The sequence below is a fragment of the Halichoeres trimaculatus genome, unplaced genomic scaffold (assembly GCF_033239565.1).
Source record: "Halichoeres trimaculatus isolate MK-OKI-2021-1 unplaced genomic scaffold, fHalTri1.1 fHalTri1_scaffold_21, whole genome shotgun sequence".
In the NCBI taxonomy this organism is placed as follows: Eukaryota; Metazoa; Chordata; class Actinopteri; order Labriformes; family Labridae; genus Halichoeres; species Halichoeres trimaculatus.
In genome coordinates, this window is record NW_027437199.1 from 9807932 (window position 1) to 9834280 (window position 26349).

General features: G+C 40.2%; 1 protein-coding gene across 4 annotated transcripts in view; it reads left to right on the plus strand.

The window, feature by feature from the left end:
- The window catches only part of anks1b (ankyrin repeat and sterile alpha motif domain containing 1B), a 276356-nt gene that overhangs the window by 122746 nt on the left and 127261 nt on the right, over positions 1-26349 (plus strand). For all 4 annotated transcript variants that reach the window (XM_074698643.1, XM_074698642.1, XM_074698641.1 and 1 more), the window contains 2 exons: positions 1130-1261; positions 20670-20826. In XM_074698643.1, the coding sequence (XP_074554744.1) occupies positions 1130-1261; positions 20670-20826 (289 nt within the window). The remainder of the gene's footprint in view (positions 1-1129; positions 1262-20669; positions 20827-26349) is intronic.

Below are 26349 nucleotides of genomic sequence, written 5' to 3' on the forward strand. Positions count from 1 at the left end.
CCCTCTGACACTTGGTGCTGCAGAACTTGTCTGCACACCTGCCTCCTGGGAGCTGAAGTGCCCGGGGAAAGGACACTGGGTGCTGGTGTCTGCGCAGCAAAATCGCTGCACCTTTGTTCTCTATTTCCTCCTGGCATCTAGATGAGTTACTCAGCCACGTGTTTGAGGAAAAAGCCACAAGAGCCCACTTGTGCTGTTTTTTTGCACGGAGTTAAATTTAACCTGAAAAAGTCCAGTCACCATCATGTGCAATTATGTATGAGTAAACCTTCATTTTTTAACCACTCTCAAGCTCTACAGCGTCTAAAGACAACCGTTATTCAAGTCATTGAGCTCCATTTGCTGTCATGTGGAAAATCGAATACTTATTTTCAAATGACCTCTTCTTTAAGAGTCTTAGTTCCCTAAATCTACTCAAAAAGTCTGTAGGTTTTTCATTGTGTTTTGTGACAAGCAGGCTAAAAAAAACAAAACAATGAGCTGAAATAGTCCAAAACTGCACTGCAAAAAACTGAAATCTTAACAAGTGATTTTTTTTTTTATTTTCAGTAGAAAATGTCTTTTTAGACTTAATATGATGGGGGTTTTTTTCAAGTTATTTAAAGACAAAAAAGGTCTGAATTACTTGTAACGAGTGGCAAAAAAACTGCCGATGGAACAAGAGAAAAGTCACATGTATTAAGATATCATTCTAGTTTCAGGCACATTTTAGAGCAAATTCAGACCTTATTTTTGTTTTTTAATAACTTGAAATAAGACATTTTTCTGTAAAAATTATTTAAATGTGGCTCAAATTAAGTATATCTAGACAATTGTTATACGCTTGATAAGATTTCAGTTTTTTGCAGTGTTAGTGAAAAGACTCACAGTGATTAAAGAAAAGCTCCAACAGCTTGACACAGTGCTTAAAAGGTGACTTTTTTATTTATTTATGATGGTCTTTTTTCAATAGGACAGCTTGAGGTGGTCAAGCGCTAAAGAGCAACAAGTCAAAGTTGAACTCACTCGCTGACCTTCATCAGCGTCTGATATTTCTCAAGCACAAAGATTTTCTGACCTCAGCCTCTTTTACCTCTCATGACTTGTGATGTCTGATCTGATTCATTTCCCAAACATTGTTTTTTTACAGAGGCCAACCCCACCTCTTCCTCCAGCCTTGGAGGAGGACGAAGCAGACAAGAGTTGTGGCCCCACGGGATTCTGGGAGGCCCTAACCCCCTGTAACGGCTGCCGCAACCTTGGCTTCTCCAGCTTATCACAGGTATGCATAAACAGCCACTTCCAGCCTTAATTAGACGTCTTTCTAAACCTTCTGTGTGTGATTTACTCTTCCGTTACTGTAATTGCATGATAATGTATACTACCATGACGATGATGGCTTTCAATATTCACAGCACAAGTTTCTCCCATGATTGCAGCAAACACACTCAAACACTGCCTCACTACAGTAAAATTACAGACCAGTGATATTTCTTTTGTTCTGAGTGAATACGTTCAGTGGTTACCTTGGGAACACACTGAATAAGCCGTCACCAGAGAGCCCGGCTGTCCTCTCAGCTCTGGATCCTCCGACTCAGTCTTATTCTTCCTCCGTCTATCCTTCATCATCCCCTCCTCTCTCTTAGCTGATGAAAAATCTCCTTACCGCTTCATTTTTTGAAGCCTTCACCCTTTCTGAGAAGGACTTGTTCATAACGTCTGAATGAAAGAAATTACTCTGAAATGTCTGATTCACAGAGATCACATAAAGGCTAATCATCCCTGCAAGGCAAACATTCAAATTGCAGCAGAGAGCAATAGAAAATAACATAGAAAAAAAGAGTGTTTCATTATTTTACCTTCAGTAAAAATTACTGATACAAAGTTGATTTTACTGCTCATTACGAATAATACAATATCTTTTCATTAAGCCACTTTTGTGGCAGTTATATGTCTGAGCACTTGAGTCCATACTTCTCACTGGTCAATAAAATGTCATTTTATTTCTTTTTTTTTTACTATTTTATTTCCAGTTTTGCAAAATAAAGAGGGATTATCAGTCTATCATAATCTAGTCTATCATCATCTTGGCCGCAGAAGCAGCATTTAGCTCCATTCATTCAGACAAGTTAGCGTTTTTTAAACACTAAATTCACCCTGTTATCAGCATAAAAATGTACGGTTGTTCTGAGGTCCGTTTTTAGAACCCATACTATACAACAGAGGCAACGTCTATCAAGTTTTCACCGTCACATAGCAACTGGTGTTTTGGAGTTGATAGCCACCATGCTAACTGATGATTCTCAGCCGACAGTATCAGTGATTAACGGCCGAGAGTCACCAGTCAACAGGGTCACACTTAACACTGAAACACCAGCAATGTCTGCAGGTGAATAAGTGCCGTCTTTGTCTGACTTGGTGTAGTTCTCTGAAAGTCGTTTTCTGGTTCTTTCTTTCTGTGTGCTTTTTTTGGTCTGTGAGGGTTGCTGATTTATTGACGCATGTTTATGTCCTGGTGTGTCACAGTCTGGTAAGTGTCCGGATGAAGCAGTCATAGGCATCAAGTGACAGTTGTATTTTAAAATTGCTCTCTGGGTACACGCTAGATTTCTCTGCTAAAAACGTCTGTCCACCTAAAATCTGTCTAAACCTTGAAGCAGTTTACCATCCGTGTAAGTGATGATATTTAGTTTAAAAAATCTGTTTTTCGGTGGTTAACTCCTCCCCGTCAGTTGACAAACCAACCCAAATTGCCCATGCATCTGGCATTGTTAATAAACAAACAATCCCTTTATACAAACAATATTTATATACCAACAGTGTAAAGACATAACATTGATATAACAGAAGGAAGGCCTAAAGGATAAATCTACCTTATCAAAAAAGATGAAAGACAAAATTAAAAAAAAAGAAAAAGAACCCACCATTCAACCCAAAAGCGGTCAGGATACAACTTCAATACCAACAATTGTTAAGAGATGAACTGATATGGTCTAAATAAGGCTGCCAGACTTGATTAAAAAGGGTTATATTGTTTTCTGAGACAGTATGAGGTTTTTTTTTTTTTTCCAGGTGGATTCAACTATTCATCTGAAAAGACAACCTGTCAATAAAAAGGAGTCAGAATCAGATCTCCATGACACTACAATGCACCTCTTGGCAACACAGAGCGACTTTCATGACCTTAAGTTGTGCATTGTTTGGAGAGCCACAAATACTTAGTATTCAAAGTTCCCCAATAAACATCGTTCAGGGTTCAGTGGAATAACAACTCCTGTGATCTGGTTAAAGTGGACAATTATCATGCAAGAAAGGGGTCACTTTGGTAGAATCCTAGGTACAGTGCAGAGAAAAACAAATCTGTTTCATATTGCATCGTAATTTATCACACTGAATCAAATGGGTTGTATTGTTTTGTGCTGTATCATTTGTATTTTTTATATCATTTTGTATCCCAATTCATTTTTAGTGACACTTAGTTTCTTATCAGATAGATGGTTTACTATGGTATCATTTTGTATCACATTGCATTTGAATATATTTAATTGTATTGTTTTGTTTCTTACGGAAATGATCAGGTTTTACTATGTTATGCAATTGTTTCGGGTCATACCATATCCAGTCATATCTTATCATATTGTATCATATAGTATTGTGTCATATCCTGGCTAGTCTCACATGGTCACATCATATGGTTTGGTGTAGTATAGTATCAGATCATGTTGTACTAGATAGTATTGAAGCCAAAGACCCACACATTGATACAATATGGATATTTGCCTGCAGGGAGCTCCACACGGAGCCAAAATCAGTCAGCTATCTGTACAATATGTTCATTTCTTTCCATCCATAGCTTAATGAACATGCTCAAAAACACAGTTTGCTGGTTTATTAGCTGTGGAGCATCAGGTTCCTGCAATGTTTATTATTCCCCATGTTTGTGTGTGAAGCGTCCTGCTTCCTTTTTACCACAAATCTTAGAAATCAAAGCTTAAATTATGCTCAACTTCCTGTTGTTCCTGTTCCACCTTTGTTTTTTCTTCCTTCCTTCCGTGGCTCCTACCACCTTTTTCCCTCCATGCTGTGTATTAAAGCGTGGTTAAGTGCATTTAGATGAGAATACTTAGTGGGGAGATGCTTGCTGGCTCACACTGCAGGACATCTGACATTTGCAGCACAACGACCCAGTGTGTTGTTCACTGGCAGCCTGCCTGCATGCCTGGCTCACTGCCTGGCAGTGTTTGCACCTGGTTGAGTGTGTGTGAGTGTGTTATCCTAAAGTGTTGGTGCACTGAAAAAAAGGACCTTTGTGCATGTTGGTGTAAGTGTGAGCTTGGGGGTATACAGAGTATATGAAGCTGCATTAGCTAAGTGTGTGTGTGGTGTGTCTGTGTGTGTATGTGTGCAAATGTGTGTCTGAATTTAGCATGGCACGGTTTTGAATGAGCGTAGGAGGAGTGTGTGTGTGGGTTTTGTAGAAGAGGATAGAAGAAAGAGGAAAGAGAAGTGAGAGAGACTGAGTTGTTATTACATAATTAAGTTAGCACCGTGCTAATTTTCCAGGCGTAATTGGGAATAAACAGAGTTAACATGAAGAGAGACGTCGGTGCGTCCCCTCAGAGGATGAACAAAGTGAAACACTTCTTCTCCAAACTTTATCAGCTCATCTTTTTTCATCCTCTCTCCTAATTATCCAACATAAAACCCTATGTGACATCCGCTTCTTTTTGCTTTTTATTTCAGACTCTTTCCCTTGTTCTTCTCTTTCTCTGCTCCATTTATCAAATGTGCTGTATGTCAAGCTCTTACTGAATCTTGCTCCATTGGTTCCCTCATTGTCCATCCATCACTGGAGAGGTGCGAGTCGAAGATTTTAACCTTTGAAAGGTGTCAAAAAAAAAAAATTTGCCATCAAAACTCAGCTAACCAAACCACAGACTGACTGCACAAAACAGCAGTTCAAATCAAGTTTAGGACCAAATTGACTCTTTATTTGTTTATTGTTTGTGTTTTTTATTGAACAATACACAACCAAGCAACTGAGACTACAAGTGTGATTCTGCTGGGAATAAAGGTGGAGTACTTTGATATTAAAGCTTGGATATTGGGGGTATAAAGTAATTAGTTTCATGGTTATAATGCCATAATTTTGGGTTACGATTAGCCTGTAGCCCAAATAACACAACTAACATTCTAAAAATTTGATTCCATTAACACAATAGATAACCTGCATGAGCACAGACTTTTTTTAGATACTTGGTTGCCTACTTCAACAATCCAAAATTAAAGAGGGAGTATTTGCCCTTACACCCTGAGGGCTCCACAGTCCGCAGACAGTTTTAAAACGAACCTTAAGACCTTTCTTTTTGACAAGACTTTTGGTTCCTCCTCTTAGTTGTCGTTGTTTTAGATCTTTTTAACTGCCCTTTTCTGCTTGGATTTTTTTCGTTGTTGTTTTTTCCCCTTTTTTAACTTGTAGCCCTCTGAGATCTTCTGATGTAAAGGGCAATACAAATAAAATTTGTTGTTATTATTATTATTATTATTATTTTGGCTTCATATGGTTCATAGGTAGCCCCGAAGTAGAATGACCTTATTCACAGCTTAAAAATTCCCAGTTTTTTCTTCACACTCATGTTTGGAAAATCCTTATTCCAGCCTCTGTCTAAAACCACTTTATTTTAGCTGCTGTCTCTTTAAGGTTTCCCACTCCAAAAACCCCCTTCCTTCTAACTGGACAGTCCTCTGGAGGGCTGTCGGGGGCCGAACTAGGAGATCCTTATGCTGTGGCCTCATCATGTCAGCAAATCTTGTGAAGATCTTTTTTAGAATGGGCCGTTTTAAGTAGTTAACAGATAGATTCAGGGATTTCAACATCATATGAATATGTAGTGGTTTGTAAACCTGCACAGGTTTCGTATGAATATCCAGTATTGCTTCTTTATCCATGTTTAAAAAAGGGAAAGCAAAATATCCCCACTTTTGAAATTTTTATTCTGTTAACCCATGCTAGCACAACTCAGACAACTAAGAAAAGCACTCAGAGAGCACAGACCCTGCCAAGCATATTGTGATGGTCACGCAACACTTTAGTCCTACTTTAATGTTATACTCCCTTTCAGCAGACTGACAGCTACAATTTGGTGTTAGTTGCAGGTTTGTATGATAATTTGTTACCTGACAGTGTTGAAAATTATGATGACCCAGTACATATTTCATACCATGGATGTTAGTATCCGGAATATTGGCAGGATCTCAATCATACTTTTACATCTGTCAGAAATTATGGTGGCCTAGTCCTGTATTGTTTTGCAAAGCAATCTGACCATTTTTCGTGGAGTTATATACACATATGGTGAAAACGACCCTATCTCACAATGATAAAGAAATCTTTAAAAAACTTGTCCCTTATCCCATTTTGAAAACTTCCTAAAAATGTCATTAAGACCTGTTTTCTACTTTTTGAGTTATGTTGTTCACATACAAACAAACAGACAAACTCTCCCCAAAACACAACCTCCGTGGCGGAGGTAATAAAGAAAAGAAAAATAAGAAGCTAATATACCTCACCAGCAGGTAAAGCCCAGGCGACGGTTGGTGCTTTTTGGGGATCAGCTTGTGTGGGTGTGCACAGCACACGTGTTCAAAATGCACTTAGTTTTAGATTAGTCAGAAAAACACAGAGTAACCCTGACACAGAATAACACACAGGAAGCTTCTCTTGTTGTAAATTGTCTTCACTAGTCACAAGTATCCTCCCACCACTGCCATGTGAACGCCAACTGATGCCAGTTTGTGTATGTGCGTGTGTGGTTTCCTCTGTGACGTCGACTTAAACAAGACAGTTCAGACCTCACATGGGCGAAAACAGAGAGACTGGAGAAAGACTGAAGAGAGAGATATAATGAACAGATACAAGAAAACATTCAGATGGAGAGAGGCTCTGCAGAGTTGCCAGGCAACCCAGAAATCCACGAGATATGAGGCGTGGGCCGACCACCTTTTACAAGCCACAGGTGTGTCAGAGAGTGCCGCGCATACACTCTCACGCACGCCAGCGCTCCACCACTGCCGTTCCTCTCTTTTCTCCACTCCTCCATCCAGCACATTTCCTCTCTCTGCAGCTCCGTTCCTTTTCTTCAGAGAGTGCTGACCTTTAATGCTCTTAGCTGAGGGAGTCTGAAGGAGATGAGGTGAAGCAGTGAATGTGCCAGTGCACAGGTGGAGGTTGAGATCAGAAACCCAGGAGGGCTCCTGAAGATGTTTAAGGACATCAAAGGGAGGTGTTAAGAGGGAAGTTGGGGCCATGTGCGGAGCTTTTAGACGTCTGTAATGAAAAACTGTGCCACTGTTCTTGTTCTGTGCTGAATTTGAATAGCTTGAATATTAATGTGGGTTAGGTCATAATAATTTTAAGATATACTTCAGGTCAGAGTGGGCTGTGAAAAGTTAGGGAAAGTCTTGGAGTCAAACCAGTGCCCTGAAAATGTCAAACTATCTCTTTGCAAAGGAAATGAAGAGGAGAAAATTTAGGCATGAAATATGCAATCGATGCCTTTATAAAGAACTTTCAGCTTCTGCAGCAGTCCTCAGAGTTTTCCAAATGTTAGGCTGAAGAAACTCATGTTGGCAAGCTTCGCCTGATTGTGTTTTAATTATGAAGAATCTCAACTGGGTGGGGAAAGAGTTTTTCGCCCGGAATGATGGAGTATCTTGAGGTCTTCTTTGAGATGGATCATGAGATCCACAGACCATTTGTTGCGTTGAGGGGAAGAAAGAGATGAGGAAGGAAAAGTGCCATGCGCTCTCGAAAAATGGGTAATAACTGAAAGAATGATGTCACCCAAAATGAGTTTCCTCTGTGGGGTTACTGGACTCAGATTTAGAGATAGGGTCAGAAGCTAAGAAAGAACTTGGAGTAAAACTGGTGTTACTTCCAAAAAAGGCAGAGAAAGAAGCCACATGAGGTTGTATGATAAGGATGCCTCCTGGACTCTTCCCTTTAGAGGTGTTCCAGGCATGTCCAGCTGGGAGGAGACCCCTGGGGACAGTCAGACCTCAATGGAGGGATTATGTATCCCATCTAGCCTCCGAACACCTTGGAATCCTCCAGGAGGAGCTAGAAAATGTTTCTAGGTAGAGGGATGTTTGGGTGAATTTGCTTAGACTTTCGTCCCTACAATCTGATCTAAAATAAGTGGATGAAAATGGATGGATTAATGGATGGATGAGTTTTAGTCTCTGCATTAGGGTTGGGTTTTCTACGGAAGGAGTGGTGCTTGTCAAAAATGCTGTTTTCATAGAGAAAAAACTCAGCTGGTGTCAACCAAAGTGGTCAGCATGACCAAAACAACATGGGGACTTTTTTTTTCTTTTAAAGTGCCTTGAAATCACTCAAGGCTTTTAAAATTTTTTTTCTCTTTCCTTACAATTTCAAGAGCTTTTCATTTTGCTGCCACTGAGAAACACTTTGTGACATGGGTTTGAAAAAGTGCTCCATTCACTTTCGTCGTCCAGTTACTTTCTAAATTTTCATTCATGATAACAAAAGACAAATCGCACAAGCTCTCTTAAGATCTGATAGTGTGTGGTGAGCAAACCACACATGAACTGATTCTTCAGCAGAGTTTTAGCTCCTTCAGGTTCAATATTTCAAATCTTGCATAGTACAACGTGACTCAAGCGTAAACAAACATGACACCCAAACAGGAAAAAGCAATGATGGTTGTTTTCGGCTTCTTCAATTAAAAAAAAAAACACACACACACACACAATTCTGAGCAGCTCAGACTGGACGAAATCAGACTTCACACTCCCCTCACCACAGGAAAATCACTCATGATGTCATTTGCAGACTTCGGACAATCAGGCCTTTACTGGCTTTGATCATAAGGGGGACGAAAATCAGCCCCTTCATCCTGCAGTGTGTACCCACTTTTAGAGAAACTGACTGCACAGAACAAAGATAAGGTGCTGTGTGAGTTTCTGCATGGATGTCACATAAACTGTATATATATTGTACATTTTGGGCTCAAACTGCAACCACGCTGTAAAATAGAGAAGTGTGTCTGGGAGCCTCAAAACACCATTGTATACTATTTTTTACCACCCCCAAAACAAAACCCATCAAAATCAAGAGCAGATCATCTGTCATGCTGTGCTGTTGGCAAGGTGTGTGTTTGTGTGCGTGTGTGTTTGTTTGTGTGAAACCTAATGGGAGAAGTAATCATTCTCTGAAACTATTCCCCATCATGATTGAGATATAAAAAGAAGAGGAGCCATAAACGTAATAAAAACGAGTCATTTTTAGCACTCTGCCACCAAAGTAGTGCCTGATCCATAAAGAAGAAGGACTCTTTAAGGAGAACAAGTGGCACACTGAACACACTTTATATTCTCATATCAGTGTTTATATTCTCTTTTATTTAACAGCAAATAAAAAATGTGCTCATAAAATTCTGGGCTTTGAATTGGGTTATGAAAATGCAATTTGTCTAGCAAGTGCTTTGAATCTGAGTGTTTTTATTCCTGTCTGGCTGCTCTGCTCAAACACAAACACATAGACACAGAGGAGAGTTTGGATTCATGAAGGATGAGGGATGAGGACTGGTGAACAGGGGGTAAGGGCTAATGGGGTCTGTCTATCCTTCTATCTGTACATATAAATCTGTCATATCTTGTCAGTTAAAATTACCATCCATCTATCTGTCCATCCACTAAGTGAGCTTCCCATCCACCCGTTTGCATTCCATCCATCCATCCATCCATCCATCCATCCATCCATCCATCCATCCATCCATCCATCCATCCATCCATCCATCCATCCATCCAGCCATCCACTATCTAAATATCATCTTTCAGCAATGCATGAATGATCCATCCATCAACCCATCTTCCATCCATTCATCCATCCATCCATGCACCCATCAATGCATCCATACGTTCATACATCTATGCATGCATTTGTCATTCATTGATGCATCATCCATCCATCCATCCATCCATCCATCCATCCATCCATCCATCCACGCATCCACACATACATGTATCCATCCATCCATCCATCCATCCATCCATCCATCCATCCATCCATCCATCCATCCATCCATCCATCCATCCATCCATCCCTTATCATGATATCATCAGTCAGCAATGCATCAATGATCCATCCATCAACCCATCATCCATCCATTCATCTATCCATCCATCTATGCATGCATCCATGCATCTATCATGCATCCATCTATGCATGCTTCCATGCATCTATCCATCCATCCATCCATGCATCCATTCACCCATCCATCCATCACACATGTGTTAAACTTTTCTTAATCCCTCCAGTCTAGAATACAATTATCTAATTTCCCTGTTAATTTATCCATTCTTCTTTCTGATTCTTAAAAGGAAAACCCAGATATTCTTTCTTTGACTCTTCAGTATGAACTGTGCTGAAAAGAGAAAAGTATAGAGTTATTGTTTGACTTTTCAGAATTGATTTGGAGAAACAGATTTCAGATGGATGAAATGCAGCACACTTTGACAAACTGAGGTAGAATTGGCTGGGAACAGCTGAAGTGTTTTTGTGAAAGTTTGGTCACACAGCAACGCCTCTCAGCCAGCGTCCCCTCGCTCTGGCTGCTGGCAGCGGCTGTGAGATTAAGCGTGGAGCCAAGAGAAGCCACAGTTTTCTCCATACAGCAGCAGTCATTGGGGATGTGAAGGGTGTTATTTTCCAAGGAGTGACTGCCGCTGTCCCATGGGTGGCTCATGAGAGCTGGCTTCTATGGGATTATCCAGCCATGGAGGGAAATCCAATTCTGGAAGGCAATTCCCTGACCAACCTTCACTTGATTTTACTCTTTGCTTTTATATTCACTCCGTCTTGTCTTTTCAAACTCCATATCTCTCATCTTCTGACCTTTCCCTCCTTGCATGTATAGACCATTCTGAAAACATACTAATTCATAATCAGCCAATCAAAGGGGAAATGGTCTTACTGAGCCCAAAGTAAACAATACATCAAGCTGGGGTTGCCGAGGTTTGTCTTGTTGAAACATTTATTCATCCATTTCCTTACTATCACTCGGAGCAGCAGGCCATGTTAAGAAAAGACATTCCAGGTGTCCTTGAAAGACTTTTAGCCAATGGGCAACAATTCCAACAAAGAACAGAGTCAATCTTGGTCTGAATCTAGTTTGTACCCCAACATCTCCAACAACACCCCCTGTTCTTTCTATACCTGAAAATGATGCTTCTGCATGTCAGGGTTTTTCCACCTTAGTCCAATGAGTTACAACTTCACCTAAAAATCAACTTTTGAATAATGGAGGCAACTAAAGTCACTTTCCACAGACAAGATATACAGTGAATCTTTCAAGCTATTCCCAGTGAGATGATTGGCGCCAAACAGCTTCTTGCCAAATGAAGGGTTAGGGTTGATGCTTTGTCTACAGTCCACTTACACAAGAAGAAATGATGCCCTCAGATAAAAAACAAAAACAAAACAAAAACAAAAACAGTGAAATAACCCTTTAGATATGTCAAAGTATTTGCTATAGTTCATCATACCCCTCAAGTAGAGCCTTTTCATCCATTTCTGATGAGTCTCAGTTTCACTGTAAGTAGTATAGTAAAATTGAGGTCTCAGCAGTAAGAGCCACGAAAGCCAGATGTTGTTTTGATATCTGCAATTATCAGATCCAATATTTCCCAAAATAATATAATTTTGTGGATTTATATGAAGTTAAACGTCAATGTTGCCAGGTTAGTCCACAGGAGGAGCTAAAAACAGCTTTCAATAAAGACATTTGGTTCATTCGTTTCTGTTTTATCCAAAGGGGCTGGGAAATTAAAATTCTGATTGGCTCTCCAAGCAAAGCACCGAGCAGATTCTTTGCTCTAGGTGAACATTTTATTCATTAGTGTACTTTGACAGTTGCTGTGCACAGCTGTTTAGCTGTACCTGAGTTAGTGATAAGCTTATTTACATATGTAGCCTCTGGGCAGGAGACAGAGGCAGTACAAATTAATCACGACCACTATACAACTACATGGATCATGTCCAAAATTTGGATTGAGAATGTCTATGCTTGTGTGCAGGTAATTGTGAACAGAGAGTGAGATCAATGAGATCTGGGATGCCATTTTGGCAGATGTTCAGTCCACTTCTATCATTTGTAGAGACTATTTTTCCAACATTTGCTGATTTGTAATTAGTCTTAACCAAGCAGCAACCTCTGGTACAGAAAATGACACTAATGTGGAAATATCCATTTGAATGAGGGTGCAAAAATGCAAAAACTGGTAATAATATCATGTTTTCAGTCAAGTACAAAAATGATTGGGTTTCTTTTAACTAGGGATGGGCATTTCAAGCAAAAGCCCTTTTCGATATTTTCTGATAAGTATTCAGAAATTATTTGAAGATCCCCCACCCACATACACATTTCTGCCAACATCAGACTTTGACAATGAAAGAGAGGGCCACTGCTTCCTCTGCACGTCCATCATTAAACTTACTTTGAAGCTTGCCATTGACTGTTGTTCTGTAAATAGGACCCTACTTTCTGCTGCATGTCCTGCTCTCACATGGCTGTGCATAGTTTTTGTTGATTTGTGATGTGCTAGCTCAGGCTTGCAGAGTTTGTGCTGCACCCCATTTTTATTCATCTTCTCTATTGATGCACCGATATAAAGATTTTGGCTGATACCGATATCCAGTATTGGAAAAAACAAAACAAAACCTCAACATAGATGATGTGTCATAGTAGTTATGAGAGAAAGAGTGACGCGATTATGAGAAAAGACGACCAAGAGGATCAAAGGATGGCGCGCCTGAGATGAACACGATCAAAAAAGTACGTTTTGTTTGTTTTTTGGATCAAAAACAGGGAGAGAAACATAAAAGAAGATGGTCTCCTTCTTAGGTAGTTTTGGTGTTTACATAGTCATAGAAAACACTGTTTTTGGGTCTTGAAATATCGTTCAAGATGCTCTGAAAATTGCTGGCAGCTAATGAGTAAATATGGGCCCACCTTTACACTTCAGCCAATACTGATATGTTAAAAAAATGACCAATATTGATACTGATATATCATGCATCCTTAATTTTCTTGAAGGAGCTTAGCACAGACCTTGTTGATGCTTGTAGAAGTCCCTGTAAGCTTGTGCTGTTTGTATGGTTTGCAGCAAGTACAGGTGCAACATTTTGACTATTATTCCCAAGTAAAATATGGGTAAACAAAATTGTTGTGTTTTTTGTCTTTTGTTAAAGAAAAAAACATTGTCGCATGAACTATTTGCTTTTTTATGTTTACGACTATTCAAATATTCAAAAATCATTACCCATTTAACATGTCTGTTTCGCATTTTTGGAAGCAAAGAGTCATAAATAAATTTACCAAACCAAGCTGCATTATGATAATCCTATACTGAGAAGAAAACAGAGGTTGGAGTTAAAATCATAGATGAAAAAGAGGAAGTGGAGCTTTGTGGACAGTCTCTGAACTAGGACTCTCCAGATTCTACACCTCTACAAGGAATCAGTAACAAGTGATTGTGCAGAGAGAAGTCCTCCGTACAGAGGTTTGGGATGATGGATAAAGGACTGTTAACTGTTTTTGATCACTGTGTTCTCGTAGCTTAGTCCTTATGACTGCATCTCTCCCCCTCCCTCCTTCTCTGAGGGTCCATTGTCCTCTCCCCTCTCCGCCCCTCCTTCTTCTTTCTAATCAAATAGCCTCCATGAGGAAATGCCAGCAAATTATAGCTTCAATTCATATCTGATGGCCTCTGAACCTTCAGTACAGCGCCTGCTGCAGCGACCTAAAAGACCATACAGGGTTAAAAAAAAAAAGAAAAAAGACGCAGAGAGGAAGAGAGAGCCGCAGGATCCCTTGGACGTGACTAAAGCAACGGTGCATTTCCTATTTGGGTTATCAGCTCTACACACATAAACTATATCACGTACAAGCATTTCACATACAGGCAGAGAAAATATGCACATAAGCTCTCCTATGATCACACAAACACCACTCAGATATAATCACACACTTCAACATACAATCCTTTGGTCACATGTGCAGGCGCCGTCACACACGCAGACACTCAGAAATGTTTCATCTGGCCTCCAAAGTGGGACGGTAGCTGCATACGACCTGCTAATTAGTGGCTGGAGGAGGCCTCTGTTTGTCAGCTCGCTTCCTGCTCAGCTCAGACACAAGTTCCTCTGTCCTATCTCTGCCCTGAGAGATAGCGAGGGAGGAGAAGGAGGAGGAGAGGGGTGAAGGGAGGGAGGGAGGGAAATGAATGAAGACCGAGTGTTTGTTGGGAGAACTGCTCATATCAAACCCCAGGAAGCCTTTTTGCCTACTTTTTGAATCCGTCCGAGTCCTTCAGGGCCGCAGGAATACGACAAGGAGCTATCAAAATACAAGGTAGCTAAAACTGCCATCACACCGGTGGGTTAATTTCTGCTGCACTTGGAGATAAAGTTGGAGATACTTATCCGAGGAGTACGGAAGCTCCCAGCAAACTTTAAGCGTGCTTCTTGCCTCTTTTTCTTCCCGTCATGTTGTCTGAGCTTTTCATACACTTCAGCATGTCTCTCCCATGTTTCAGAAAGTCCCTGCACTCCTTTTTCCTCTGCTTCCCTTTCCTCTCAACATTCTGTCTCGTGCTCTCCTCCTCTGTCACAAACTCTGCCATGAGTTTCCACTTTGATCCACCTGTGTCTTCATCTACCCCCGTATGCCTCTCCGTGTCTGTGTGACGGCTTTTGTTACCCCACCCCTGTCAGCTTTGGCTTTCTTGGATGGGGTGGAAGCTGGAGATTTCAGAGGAAGAGGAATAATGAGGGGGAGATGCTGTAGAAGTGAAGACGAGGTTACAGGAAGGAGCAGGGATCAAGGTGCACCGAGCACTTCATTGCTGGATGAGGAATTAAATTAAAGCACACATTAAGGGTGATTCCTCATATATCTGTCTTTTTAATAATACTTCCCGGCACATTTCTCAATCATTCCTCGCTTTCTATCTCATTTCCTGCTTTTAATTATCCCTTCAGACTCCACACAGGAGTCTCTTTCTGTCTCAGAGTCCTTGAAGTGCTTTCTTCTGCTGCTCCTATTAATGATTCTGTTGCACCTGTGGCGTTTTAACTTCCCAGTTTCATTGTTAATTCATGTCGACAACTTGGTTATTACTGCAAACACGGAAGCTAAAATCTCTGAGCTCTCTGTCATCAGAAATGTTCACGTTTTGTATTCAAATCAGGGCTGCATTTTCTCACTCCTCTACCCCCCTGCTGCAAAGACGTTATTTCAACTCACACTAACACTGGTTTGAATCTGCTTTCACTTTATGCTACTTAATCTTGAATCCTGCTTCCAGCTTCGTGCAATGAAGCAATCTGTTGCATTTCCTGCCCCTGACAGAGGCGGTACGTCAACATCTGGGGACTTGGCTCTTGTAGGACAGTGAATGACTGATTGACTTGCAGTCGTTTACATGCAGCAGCTCTTGTTTTGAAAGGATTACTGTCTTTACACATTGGATGTGTGTATCTGCTGGTTTGGGAATGCTGGGGTCACAGATGTTTGGACAAATTGCAAAATTCAAAATTTGTTTGTTGTGGTTTTAATTGTGGTCTGCCAAATATTGAAGTTAAAGCGACTGGAAGCTGACAAAATCTTACCTTTCAGAGCAGATGGACCTGCCTGATTCAGTTTCTGAAATCCTGCAGATCCATCTTGTCAGGCTCTTTTGACCAACAAATTCACTTGGCTAAATTCTTACCGGCCCAATCAGGAAAGAGAGTGACGTGACGCAAGCAGACTTTCGTACTTGTCAGTGTTCCTTTGATTCTTAAGTGGACTTTACAAAAATGGCAGCAGTCATTTTATGCCATTTTCACAGCCGTTTCTTGTGTTCCTGTAGTTGTTCATCTTTTGTTTCTCAGCAGTGGCACATATAAGCTACGTCATACTGTGGCTTGTTGTGGATTGGTCTGTGGTGAGTGTGTTAATCAGAACGGTCGTCCAATCACCAGCTGCTTATTTTTTTGAAGGTCCCGCCTCTGAAAACAAATCCGAAGAACTGCTACCCAGATGGACTGGTGAAATATTTTTGTGGCGGATGTATGACACTCTCCGTCTGGCGTGTCAGGTCAAACAAAATCACCAGCAGGGCTCAAAAGTCAACCCTTGACGTTGAGGTCTTATGTGAATGACAGCGTAACACCACTCTAATGTGCTGTTTACTGCATGAAATGATGGACGACACACCTCCTGATGTAAAGTGAAACCAGCCTATTCTACTTCTGATTACTAAAGAATGGAAAAAGGTATAAACCAACTTTTTCTCCTGATGAAAGAAGAGAGTCTTTCTTTTGGTACTTTCAGTGTTAGCATAGTCATAAAACGTGATAATCTGTGGGTCTTGAAAGAGTTAAGGCTGTGCTGTTCTGCTGTGACAAAACTTTGCTTCCTAAGAAAGAGTTATGCTTCAAGTTTGATCCACGTCCCATTCGATAACACAGAGGGGGCTTGCTTTGGGCAGTTAGTAGAGGGAGCTCTAAATATTTTGTCTTTACTTTGAGAGAGCTGTGATGTCATCCATCATTTTATGCAATCTGGAATTCATGCACATAAGCCCCGTTTCCTCCATAATAGCATGACACCATAGCAGTGCGACACAGTGTACCCTGCTAATAAATCCAACGAAGAAGAAAATCGCGACACAGTGAACAAAGAGCAATGATGAAAGACATGCAGCATTTCGTCGTTTTTATGATTTGCATGCGGCTCTCTGATGTGCAATCAAGCTTTGTTTCATCCTTTTGACCAATCCACAGTCTGCAATGCTGTAGCTTCACTTTCCAAGATCGGATTGGTCTAATCTGGCACCTCTACGGAATGGTGCCAAAAACTGGGATGGCTTGTCTTGGTTATTTTGGGGTCTGTCCCGTGATTCGTCAGTGGAAACACCGTAAAATGCGTGCCGAGACAAACCAAACTGAACCGCTTTGTGAAAATGGGGCTATAGATTCATAAACAAGTTAATGGTTTGAGACATCTTTTAGCTTCACTATCCAGGTTACAGAGTGGGCAGCAAATAAGTTATATCAACATGTAAACACACAGGGCCAGATGGTGTTTTCTACCCATCTACATCACTAAATATGGTGAAAAACTCAAAATGAGTGTGAGGATGATTAATGGCCCCTTTAATCTGAGCTGTCAGACCAGTTTATACTGTGGAGCAGAGTTTTTATGTCCCTGAAAGGAGCAGCTCTGTATGGCTTCATCAGACCGCTCAAAGCTTTACTCTGCGAGTGAAATCTGTAGCTAACCACGCTGTCACATCACATCAGTGTCAGCTGAGAGCAGGCCACCTGCAGAGTGAAGACATAAAAGATTGACTGGCTCCCCATTAGCCAGTAATAGCGGTCTAATTGAGTGCTGATGGAGTAAAAAGAGGAGGAGGGGGAAGAAGGAGGGAGGAGTTGTAGGTTTTTTGGGCGTTTTAATAAAGTGCAGTGTGAAAAAAAAGTCTCAGATTGACTGTAGAGGCTTGTAAGTGAGAGAAATCATCAAGGGAGTGATTGCTCTGTCAGCTGGAATGATTAATCCATGTTGAGTGTGCTCAGTGTGTGATTGATGGCCTGGTGCAGTTTGGGTAATGTAGTAGCAGATAATGACAGAAAGAGTAATGGCTTCTGAATGAAGAAAAGAGAGTTGGAGAAGAAGGAGGAGGTGAAGCCACACCCAGAAGTTATCACCATGCTGACACATTAAGCACTGATCCTGTTAGAGGGGGCATAACCAGGGGCAGGCTGCCCAGCGACTCCCCAGAAATGATGATGGAGTGTTGCATTGTGGGAGATATCCAGACCTCCAGAGGCTGTGAAGAAATGTTTTGTCTCTCTGGGCGAAATGACGCTCAGCCTTGTAACCTTTTCCCCCGCCTCACATCACTCACTCTTGTTTTTCATTCTTTTTGGGTACACAGCTGCTACAGAGATAAGGGACCTCTGGGTTCCTTTGGGGCTCAACCTTTTTCACCAGCACTGCAACAAAGTGCAATCTGAAATCCTCCTCAGAGAGAACACGGTTACATAAAAGTCCCTAAGTAGCATTTTACGACATGCTTCCCCAAATTAATCACCTCTAAATGAAGAGTTTGTGATAAAATGCTGCGAGCTCCTTTTGATGGAAAAGAACACTGATGGATTTTATTTAGTATGCAAATGACAATTTAAGCACTTGGCAGATGCTCATATCACTCTGACTTGAAAGGAGCTCCACTAACAAAAGTGTAACAGCTTAAATTTGGACAAGTTAAGCAAAAACAAGCTTCTTAAACAGCTAATACACTGTCAGGAGTTAAAAGTGGTTCATGTTAGGATTTAGGACTTTGGAGTGCAGTTTGAAGTACAAGTACAACTTTATTTGGCATTTTATGCAACTAGATAAGATGTTTGATATTTTTGCAGATTATATTTTTAACAAGATAACAAAGAACAACTCTGTCAACAAGCCTGTTGCTATGTATTTGTTTTGTCCCCTGAAGGGTGTCAAAGATCCTTTCTTTGGATCCCAGAGAATGTCTCTTCATATTGAAATTTGTGGGTATGTTAATATACATATGTGGTTATGTAAAATAGAATTTCGACAGGGTGAGCCACCCAATAGTCACCCTCAAAAAGCCTCTCTTTATTTGTTATAATGCACAATAATCCAATGTTAGCATGTTAGCTAAATTAGAAAACAAAGATGATGAGTGCAAGGTATTGCAATTTACATTAAGATTAGCATGGCAAGAAAAAATGATGCACTGTTTATGCACAAAAATAACCACAGCCTTTTGAACGCAGGTAAGTTTCTTGTTTTGCAGATATTAAGCAATAATGATCAGCGTGATAAATAAAAGAGGGAAAAGTTTCAAATTGAGATTTTTACTTGTTAGAGTTATCAGATAAAGACGGTAAGATGCCATGAGTACCTTCTAAGATATTTATGCAAGAAGGGCAGATTTGAGATTTGCTCAATCTGTGACATCGCAAATTGGGGTATCTCCTTAAATGTGCATAATAAAGTAAATGCTTACCTTTTCTTTGTTACTAAAATTTTGGTTCCAAACATACAGCCATATTTAACAATAAAAAAAGGAAACACAGGTTAACTGATTGATGACAAGTTTGTCGTATGGCAACAGTGGAGGAGTCTTTTAGAGTGTTGAATTTTAGGAGTTAATGAGAGCTTCAAGAGATGGTAGCTAAGCTGAAGGGTTTTGGAAAGGGTTTGAAATGATGACACCAGCCTGGGATGAACAAGCTGTGAGTCATGCAACACTACTACAAAGCTGATCAGATGGACAATGTAAAGCCCAATAATGGGAATGAAAAACCTTCTTAGGAACAGCAGAAGTGTTCAGCATAAAAATACAGATTCAACACAGAGAAAAGACCAATTCTGACTTTGATATCTGATCATCTTGGAGGCATTTGCTGCTTTGTCTCCCTGCGGTTGTTTTGCCCTTATTTTGAATCTCAGTCACACCATGATACCAAACCCTGCAGCTTTTTCACCCAGAAAGGATAAATTCTAACAACAGGCACCTCTTTCATTACTGACAAAGTAAACACATTGAGATTATAAAGCAGACCTGAAAAAAAAGAGGATTTTTTATGTCAGATATTTCATTTGGCGGAACATTTGTCACATAAAGCCTTTAAACCCCCAAATCAAGAGAATGATTCTTGCTGACTGCAGCACTTCCACCATAATTCTGTTCTGCAGAGGCTTTTGGGCATTTGACAGAAGGAAAATCAACGCAAGATTGTTGTGTCTTATCTCTAATCTTTTCCGTCTCAAAGATTTTGGAGCAAAGGAGTGTTGGGAACTTGGGGCTGCTGTTTTTTTTCTCCAGCTAGATCATGCTGATCACAAAGAACAAAACCCAAAAGTCCTGAAGGGACCCAAAAGTAACTCGACAATAAACTCTTGAGGATTTGCAAAAAAAGAAGAGATCAAACTTTCCCCGACCTTTTAATTTTTAGTGTTTGGAAGTGGTTTGAACGTTGGCCTAAATCTCTTGTGATAATCCAGCTGTGTGGACGTGGTCTAACTTGAACGTAGCCTTGAGCTGAACTGAGAGATTACTGAGCTGACGTGTTTGGTTCTTTTCTTCTTGTTTCTTGTGATTTACCTCCAGCAAAGGTGAAAAATAGATGTAGAACCCGATTGTCAGCACTTACCACACACTCACACACAAACACACCCACGTCAAATGTTTTCCTGCTTTTATTAGGTTAAATTTTGCTCTTTCAGTCTTTCATACTCAGTTCATAAATTAGAAATCACTCTCTCTTTCCAACGTTTGAATTTTAACAGGGTGAAAGGGCTCTTTGCTTTGCTTCCCAAACATGATTAATTACCATAATACATCATTTATGGATCTTTTGGAATGAATAACAGGCCAGCATGGCTGCAGTACATAATTAATAACCTAATTAGCGTTGTGTTTGTCTTTGGCTTAATGAGAGCTACACCACTAGTCCTTCTTGTTTGTGTCAGACCACTCAAACAGTTTTCATTTCGAACTGTACACACTCATCAAATGGATAATGTGTTCTGGTTGAGATATTGACCTTTAATTTCCTGGTTTCTCCCTTTTTCTCTCCTACCCAGAATTCAAAGCACTCTGCAGAGATCGTTGCCTCTCCGTCTCTGGATGTCTTCCTGCCAGAGGACGAGGACAACCCTTACGAGTCGGTGACCACAGCTGTGACACGCAAACCATCCTCCCTCGATATCAACCACCGGCTCAACGCCTGTCCAGGAAATGGTAGGAGAATGCTGAATATATTCTATAATCATAGTAAAATTGAAGCATTCAATACAAAAGGGAATGTTATCACAACGGCAGTTGAAAATCTCATAAAAACCGAGTCTTCTTAAGAAGCTTTCCTTACCATATCATAGCTTTTCGTATCGGCTCATAGCAAAAAATAACTTATAACGTAATGATTTGCATGGCATAAAAAAGGAATGAAATCCCAACATATCACATGAAAATGTATTAAATTGCAAGGTATCACATTGTACTGTGTCATGTCAGCTTATATAACTTGCATCATATTTTGTTGCATTTTAACATATTCAATGGTTACAAATCACATTGTGACAAATGACATCATAACATATAGCATTGCGATGTAAGGCATCGTAACATATCCTATTGTAATGTACAGCATCATAATGTATCTCATCATAACATATCCTATTGAAACTTATAGCATCTTAATGTATACCATCATTATATATATGTCTCATCGTAACGTATAGCATCATAACATATCTCAGCATAATATATCTCATAGAATCATAATACATCTCATCTGAACATATCCACTCGTAACTTATGGCATCATAATATATCTCATCGTAACGTATTGCATCTGACGTATAGCATCATAATATATCTAAGCATACCTTATCTCATAGTAACGTATAGCATCATAATAAATCTCACCGTATCATTACCATTGTAACATATAGCACCATAATATATCTTAGCATAGCTTATCTCATAGTAACGCATAGCATCAGCTCGTAACGTATCCCTTCGTAACGTTTATAGCATATCCTACAGTAACGCATAGTAGCACAATATATCCCATTGTAATGTATAACATAGTTATGAATAGCATCATATTATATCTCATTGTAACACATTCCAAACTAATGTATCCCATTGTAATGTAATGCAATGTTTTATATCAAATTGTAACCTGTAATGTAATAATCACATCATAACCATCATTACTTACCACATTTTAGCATATTAAACCAGAATAGCACATTTCACCACATTGGATATTATCATATCATTACATCACTTTGTACTGTATTGTTCCTTATCACATTGTAACATTACATTGTGAGGTAAAGCATAGTCAGATATGGCATGTAGAAGTATGGCATCATACTGTACGGCATCACAACATATTGTATCCTTAAATATTTGGCTGTATCATTTTGCACTTTGCTTATACCCCAGTATGTGGCAATGTGCTGTGGAGTGTTGTGTAGTTAGAGTTTTATCATCTCATGTCGTGTTTTGCCGTATCACACTGTGATATGGCCTATGGTATTGTATTGTGTTGTATTGTACCTTGACATATTGTTTTATGTCATGTTGTATTTCCCAGTGAGTAATAATATTATTATCAGATTCTATGAAAATGGTGGAGAATGTGCTAAAAATCCCACAGGATGTAGAACATGCAGATTGAGTTATTGTTGCTGAATTGGTGACAGAGTGTAAAGCCAGCTAATAGCGCAAATTATTTTCTGTCTCCTAAAGTGTTCTCGTGGTATCTGTTTTTAAACACTCTTTTTCTGGTCCTTTAAAAATAGTTTGGCATTTGAGCATATGGTGCAATACAGTACGTTCATGTTTACTGTGCTCACAAGCAAGAATCCATATGATCATCCCACTGCTGTGTTTATCACGACTTTAGCAGAGGACTTGACCCACCTGAGTGTAAAGCATATTGTTTGTTGAAAGTTAACACAAGTTTTGTGGCAGTGTGCTGGTGTGGAACCGTGGGAGAGGGTGAGAGGACATATTTTGGGAAACATACATTGCAGAATTTGTGCCTATAGTTTGAAAATAGAAACCCCTGCAGATATATATCCTGCTTCTTAAACCTGCTATCTGCTGAGTCAGGCTGACTACTTCTAGCATCTAAATCTGCCACCAAAATGTGGGCAGCCCTGTTGTATTATGGGTTGTTGTTAAGTTTTGTTGGAGCCAAAAGGACCATATCTTTAAATGGTACCTGTATTCCTGATGTGATAAATGAGTCTTGCCTGGATTGCAGGAAAGGATCATGCTTTAGTTTTCTCTCTCAGCAATGGTTTTACTCCACAGGCTGCTCTCACTAACTGCCATTATTTCATTATTTTCAAGACCAGTCTGATGTGGGTTGATCTGGACCAGTCTTTGGTAAACTTTAGCCTAGCTTGTGTGCTGTTTCTTCCAGCATTTTCCACCTATGTGTATATATATGTAGCAGAAATCCCTGAATCTACCAGTAAACTGCTCAAAATGGTTTATTCCAAAAATAACATAATATCTTATTGAGATATTCAAGAGACTTGCTGATGATGTCATGGCGTAAATATCCAACAGTTTGATAACATGTTGAAGGTGTGGGTCTCAAACATCAAGTCTACTTATATCTCTGCCCTTGACAGGTCACCAGAGGACTGGCCAATCAGAGGAAAGGGGGTTTGTGAAGCAGGGGGTCAGAGACAGCAGCTAAAAGGAAGCATTTCAGACAGAGGCTGAAATACTTCAAGCCCTAAATAATGTGAAGCTAATACAGGGGCCTCAGTGAAACAGAATACAGGCTAAAGGACAGTACTCTCTCTTTAAGCTGTTCTCACTTTTGAGTCTCTAGTGTTGGGAAAGTTTAATACAGCATTTTATTTCAGCCTCCCCTACCTTATAAAGTTTAGACTCTCTGCTTAAAAAATACAAATAAACAAACAAACAAACAAATAAAAGTGTCAGACCAAAACAATCTGCTGAAAGACTCTTAAACAGACAAAACAACTGCATGTGGTCTTTTTTATTTGACATCTCTAGTAACAGTTTCTGATACATTGGAATTTACATAGTGTGGCTTTAATATAATCTCTTTAAAATCAAAACCATATCTCACCGTCCTCCTCTTAAAAATCCTATCCAAGATAACTTCCTTCAGCTCTCTTTTCACAAAAATCCAACTGTCTTTAAATATTTCATCCCATTCCGTTTTCTGCGTCTTGTCACTTTTTTCGGTCTGCGGCAGTTTTTCCTCCAACACCCACAACAACAAACACCCACAATGTGCTCTTCCCATTTCACTCGGCTCCCATGGCGATGCTACACACCGCAGGTTGTCAGGGCAACTGCATCACTGGCTGGTGAGTCACCTATAAGTTGCCATGGGAACTGTCTTGCTAGTGACACCCCCCCTTCATCCTCCTCCCTCCCCTCTGCTAACAGAAGCAAAGAGAGGCTTCTGGAGAATCTTGTTTTGTGTGTGCGTTCACACGTCTCGTCCCACGTTTACATCTCATCTGTGATTGGCTGAAGGAGGGAGGAGAGTTGAACTGTCAGTGTACAGTGTGGATGTGATGTGTGTGTGTATGTGTGTGTGTGTGTGTGTGTGTGTGTGTGTGTGTGTGTGTGTGTGTGTGTGTGTGTGTGTGTGTGTGTGTGTGTGTGGTAAACGAACGGGAGGTTTGCTGTTTCATGTCAAAGTGTCTTTGGTGGAAAATTGCTTGACTGACATAAGAGTGGTGTGGGAGTTGTGTTTGTTCGGAGTTCTTTAAACTCTGTTACCTGGATAAATGAGCGGGAGACATCAAGAAAGAACATAGACAGGGGTGAGAGAGATGTCAGCACACACACACACACACACACACGCACACACACACACACACACACACACACACACACACACACACACACACACACACACACACACAAAGTAATAGGGAGGACAGAGGTGTGGGAGAACTTTCTATATTTCTATGTAATTGGTGAAAATGTCTACAATTGCAGGATGTCATGCAGGCAGAAGAAACTGTCTCGTTGCAGAAATGTGAACTTGTAAGAAAAAAAAAAAGTGCGACAGAGTCTGAGACAGCGAGGGGGCAGATCGCACATTCAGCCGACAGAGTCGAAGGGGTCGTCTTAGGCTAAGCCGTCGACATGACTGTGAATCTGTGACGCAGCAGGAGGGAAAATCCTGGATTTCTGCATTCAGCGCAGTCACATGTTGGACTAATTGGACATGGGTGTGAGTCAGTCCCTGTTTATCTGCCTTTTGAGAAGAAGGATATGCTGATGGGAAGAGGAAAGGGAAAGAGGGAGAGAAACTTGGTGCATTACACTGCTAAAAGCGATCTTTTTTTCTTGCGTCAGCTGATTTGTTAGCAAATCTGTAAAGTCCCCTTTTTGGCAGTTCCAAGTTAGATGAGATAATTTGGTCTTTCCTGCCTCTTGTGTCATGACTTTTCTCTTTACAAAAGTTCAAGACAAATTTTAAAAAGTATTTTTAAAGTCACAGGACAGGAATGGAGGAAAAGAATAACAAGAATATTTCAAAACAAGGTCACAGAGCAGCATGTAGCTGACGTCTTGCTGTGCCAAATATACACAGAATAAAAAAAAAACAGTTTTAAAAAGCATAATGACTTTTACACAGCAATAACAACTGGAGAGTCTGAGAGGAATCAAATTATCATCCATCCATTATCTCTAGTTTTTTCCTTTGTGAGGTCGCTGGGATGCCGGAGCCTGGAACAGTTGCCAGCACTAACACATGTAAACTGACAACCACTTAAGCTCACATTCACAATTTAGAGTCATCAATCAACCTGATGAGTATGTTTTTGGACAGCAGGGGGAAGCTGGAGTATGTGGAGTATGAGTAACATGGAAACTTTTTTTCATTCCCAGCTAAGAAATCAAACCAGATACCTTCTTACTGTAAGACAATGGCACTAACCACCATGGCTAGCTGTGTCCTGCTAGTCGTCTATCAAGCAGAGCTAACGTAACCTTACTCCTCATTTTATTGATAGACTCTCAAGTTTGAACAGACCACTGCAGAATAACTGCTGCATGTGAGTTGGAACGCACATAAGCTAGTTTAGCCCCTGTGTTATAGAGTGATACAGCCTGGGCTAAAAGCTAATTAGCCTTTAGCTCAGGCTGTATCACTCTCTTGTTTTGTTTTCTTCTGCGCCTCTGCCCTTTTCCTGTCTGACAGTTAGGCTGCTGTGTCCACTATCACAAAATTCATCACACAAATCGTTTTTAGCAGAGAAAAACACAGATCTTTGTGTTTTATCTTTTCTTACTACTAAACTTTGTTAGCCACCACGGTGTTGTCATAGAGACCTAGACGTACTGCATATCGAAAATTGTAAAAAACAATAGCTATAATGTCACAAGATCACTCTGTGAGCAAAGGGGTTGCCAAAAGGATGTTTTGGTGTTTAGTGTTTTTTTTCCCTCAGTTTTCCCTTTAAAATTTTTCATCAAATTCTATATTACATTTTTCATAATAATAAAAAAAAAAAACACCCAAACAGAGAAGTATGATCTAAAATAACCATAGCCCACAGATCTCTCCTCCTCTCATGACTTTTTCACCCTGTAGAGAATCAGCTGATCATCATGAGACAACAAGAGCTGGGTGATCAAATTGAACGTTACATGATTAAAATGGGTGAAGGGTACAAAGTGCAAATGAAATAAAGGGCTCAGGAGGTCAAACAGAGGTTCATGTTCCCCTAGAGAAGA